We start from the raw sequence: 4,464 nt of genomic DNA on the forward strand, positions 1-4,464 counted from the left end.
AAACCCCCTTTAGAAATAGGGAACCCCAGATACCACCCCCCTTCAAGTGAATAAGTACGGGGTACTCAGTACCCCTTGTTACTCATTACCACAAACCATTATGAAAGTAAATCAAAATACCCACACCATAACAATCACAAGACCATTATTTAAAAAAAAAAAGGAAAGAAAATGGCAGACTTCTGGCTGACCAAATACAGACAGTTTGCTTGTTCCTGAACAGGCTGTGTTTTTTTCAAACTCATGTTCAGCGGTATCAGACAAGCTAAAGTTGGCACAGTCAAAACAAAGTGATTTAACAATGTTTCCAATAATCTAGTTGTGTAAGGTGCATAATGAAAGCACTAAATATCTTTGCAGCCAATTATTGCCTCTCCTATAGCGAAATATGGGTTTCTCTAACTCCCAAGCTGTGGCTAAAGCTGAGACTTGCAGCCAGACCAAACGTTAGTCATCTGTACACCCAGGGGTTTGCCCGTGATGGGGTGGTTTGTGATTTAGTTGCTCTCCGTGCACGTCCAAGGGGAGGGATATGGGGTGTGGCGGTAGCGGCTCGTGGTGCACATTGCAGGGGGCGCATCGTGGTGCATGTCATCCCGCCCGCCTCCTGGCAACCAGTGATGTCAGTGTGCTGGCCTCGAAAGGAGGCAGCAAGTACACCTGCCGCCTTCCCCCACCATGTGACCCAATTGAGATGTCACTTAAGGCAACTGCCTCTGGCTGCCTTATTATAGGGACCTGTATAAACCTATATAGTAACTGCTGATATTGCAGTTTTCTGCATGCCTCAAAAATACAGACAATTGTGATGCCTCGTCCCAAGCTTTGTGCTATTTCTGAGCATTCTGTACCCTATGCCACAACTCATTTATGAACGGAAGATAAGACAGTATATAATGATGGGGCAAGAGTCTGCAGTCCTAAAAATATGTCTGCCTTCTGAATATGTAAACCTACTTTACGGTAAACTGAGTGGACTTGAGTATAGTGCCATTTTTTCCTAGATAGCCATGGTAGTTTACTGATTGACTTGAGGTTATTCTGTTCCCTATAATTTAGGATTTACTATCTATGTTATACTTATAAAATATCTTACTATCTATGTTGACTTATTAACATTTTAATATCTATTGCTGAAGCAAGAACAGTCAAACCTCTAAAAGGGTTAATGCTAGGCAATAATCTGATGACACATCAGCTTTGCCAACCTACTGCGCTTCTCTGTTCTCCCCTCTAATAGGATCTGAAGGGATAAGTCTCCGGAAATCATATCCATGAGGCAGCCAGTAGTGATGAATGGAGCAGAACACAAACATGTAATGCAATAGGCTAGCACACTGGCCCTGATAAGCTTTTAGATGCCCATAAACAGAACCGTGTTAAGTGCTATATATCCATTAAGGTGGGAATATATCAATTTCCCCATTACTAGATCTAAGCACACTAATAGAATGCATTTCCATCAATTACTTCAATATGCCACATGCTGTACTTTTCCTGTATAGTCATCTTGAGGATTTGCGTTTCCGAAGAGAAATGAGACTGTAAAATATCATCTACAAAGCGTATTTAAGATGGATGTAATATGATGCATTTTATTTGCAGCTGAAACATGTTTGTTTTTTATTGTCGGCCACTTCTGCTAAGTATTAAGAATTGGTCTAAAGTGGGTGTTGCCATGCGATAAAGGACTGTAAGCAATTAAATAGAATACTTGAATGTAACTATGGGACTGGGTTTAATGAGATGCTCTGGTATATGAAGTACACTAGTATATATTAGTGCAGTCAACCAAACAAGAGTTTGACAAGAGTGGGGAAACAGTGATATTTTATGATGCCACAACTGTCTACGGAGTGCCATCTTGAAAAAAGATCTGCAAGGGATACAGAGAAGGATATATTTTATTAAACTAGGGTAGAGAAAATATGAGCAGGCCACACCAGCAGAACACAGAAACAGAAAAAGCATTCTGGCAAATACTACAACTGTCGGTATGACGCCCCCCCCCCCCTTAATTGTAAGAAACATTTACTGAACCAGATAATGCCATAAGCTAGACTGGAAACAAAGTATTCAACGTATTTATTAAGGAAATAAACCAGTGTTTATAAACCCATTCTTATCTGGCAAGCCTCATCTATGAGGCCCCATATTTGAAGCTTGCAGGAAAAGAAATAATGAAACACTGAACAGAGATCTATTCTGATGAGTAGAGGGTATATATAGTGCCAATGGTGAGGTAGGGTGCTCATCATGGGTGCCACCATGTGTGATAACACTGCCCTAATAAGGAAGTATTATACTTTCTCACCAATTAGCCCCAAATTAGAAAGTATTTTTCCTTTTAAGGGTACTGACATCACAGGAGTGGGGATTCTGACCCCATAACTTCCTGTGGTCTTCAAAGTGGCATCCCTACTGGAGTGTTGCCTTCTTGGTTTGGTGCTTTGTTTCACACCATACCGATTTAGAGCTCCCTGCACACTGCTCCAATTAACAGCGCTGCTCTGGGAGCTAGAGTGGTGTTGAGAGTGCCGTGCGCAGGGTGAGTATTGGACCACAGAAGGTGTGAATACATTACAGTACATATGAGACCTCAATTTTCATTCAACAGAACAGTTCAAAGTTGTATTAAACTCTCAAAACATTTTTCAATAATACATTGAAATCAAACAAATATACATTGCCCAGCGAAGTATTTCTTTATATTGCCCAAACATGTACAGATATACATCGCTCAGTGAAGTATTTCTTTATATTGCCCAAGGACGTACAGATATACATTGCCCAGCGAAGTATTTCTTAATATTGCCCAAACATATACAGATATACATCGCCCAGTGAAGTATTTCTTTATATTGCCCAAGGACGTACAGATATACATTGTCCAGCAAAGTATTTCTTCATATTGCCCAAGCACTCACAGTCAACATGTTTCTAAACAGCTCCAACTCTTTTAGCTTAGCTTTCCTGAATTTCCTGCCCAGTACAAGATCACAAGGGACAGTGCTGCATCCAGCAGGAGTGCAGGGAGGAGTAGGGGGCAGGGGAATGGCTTGTACTGATGTGCCTGTGTGTTTGAGAGTACAAACACACCTTACTATCACACACAAGGGTAGCTCCGTAGGACCCTGGAAGGGAAAGGAGCCACGCTAAAAGAGGATATCGTGGCCAGTGTTAGGGACCAGCTGATTCTAAACTTTTTAAACATTTTTAAACATCAAGGAGCAGTATCCATTGTAAGTGATTTAATCAGCATTTGACATAGCTTTAGAAACCTTTTGAATTTATGATCACTTTAAAGATTATAACTGACATGTTTCTATACGTTAGCTGAACTGTGCACAGTATTCTCTCTCACGGTATAATTGTATATAGCACAAAAAAAAAATACATTAAAAATATTTTGGTAAAGATCCACATACTCTGCTTTTTTGCGCTTGTGGTATGACCGCCTCCATGGGTTCCTCCATGTTTTCCTCTTTGCTAGAGATAGGTCTGGGAGAAAAGCTGCCAAGGAACCTTCTATCTGGTCAGGCTTCCCGCACAAAGCGTGTTCCGTTGAGCAGTAGTAAGAACATTCTCCATAGAAACAAATGTTGTTGGCTGTAAGAAAACAAAACTAACATTATTTTCATTGAAGATAAATTCACAGAACATACATGTGGTATGAAGTTTATTTGTTTATTATCATATATTGTTTCCTTAAAGTAGATCTAAACCCTAACTGGTTTAGACTGTGTTTGCTAAATAACTTTGTATCATAAAAATATGCAATTTGTTTCATAAAATTTCTTTTTTTGCATCTCAGTTCTGCCCTTCCCTGTCTACATGCACTTGCTTCAGTAATGTCTGCACATTGTTAGGATCTGTATCGACAGAGTTTTGTTTATGTCAGAACTGCTTCTTTCCTCACACAGATCAATGGGAATCCAAAAGCAGCTTTCAGCAGGTCAAATGCAGGTCAGCAATGCATAGGAGTGAATGGACCCTTAAGGAGGAAGGGGCTACTTCCAAGGCATGTCTGCACTAAGTGTTTGCAGTGCTATATAGCTATATAATGAGCTCAGACTCAAGTTAGGGATCACACTTTCAAGAGGTAGCATGGCAGTGTGGCTTCACATATCTTTGCAAATGCATACAACTAAGACCTTAGTTGCTTTCTCAGAAAACTCTTAAGTTCTGTTATGGGTTCTAAAGCCTGGAGGCCTTGTAGAGCTTTGGGTGGGATGAGGCCTCCATTCCTGGGTATCGTAGCTGGTAGCCATACCTCATTATTAGTCTTAGCTGTCCACAGGTCTGTATTTATGTGAACTGAGTGATGCTTAGGGCTCTCTCTCTCGCTCAATCTGGTGTGGGTGCATGCTGCTGGGTAAAAAGGCTGAGTGCTCACACAACACAGTAGGGTGCCCATTAGGGGGCACCCTACTAAGCAGAAACAGACATGAGTTTGGTTAGTGG

At 40.9% G+C, this 4,464-nt stretch overlaps 1 protein-coding gene across 1 annotated transcript in view; it reads right to left on the reverse strand.

Moving 5' to 3' along the window:
* FAM20C (FAM20C, golgi associated secretory pathway kinase) overlaps nt 1-4,464 on the reverse strand; it is a 178,666-nt gene that overhangs the window by 17,614 nt on the left and 156,588 nt on the right. Inside the window, exon 6 of the mRNA XM_018572034.1 lies at nt 3,429-3,609. Coding sequence (XP_018427536.1) covers nt 3,429-3,609 — 181 coding nt within the window. The remainder of the gene's footprint in view (nt 1-3,428; nt 3,610-4,464) is intronic.

This window comes from Nanorana parkeri, unplaced genomic scaffold (genome assembly GCF_000935625.1).
Source record: "Nanorana parkeri isolate BGI_ZX_2015 unplaced genomic scaffold, ASM93562v1 scaffold3, whole genome shotgun sequence".
Taxonomy (NCBI): Eukaryota; Metazoa; Chordata; class Amphibia; order Anura; family Dicroglossidae; genus Nanorana; species Nanorana parkeri.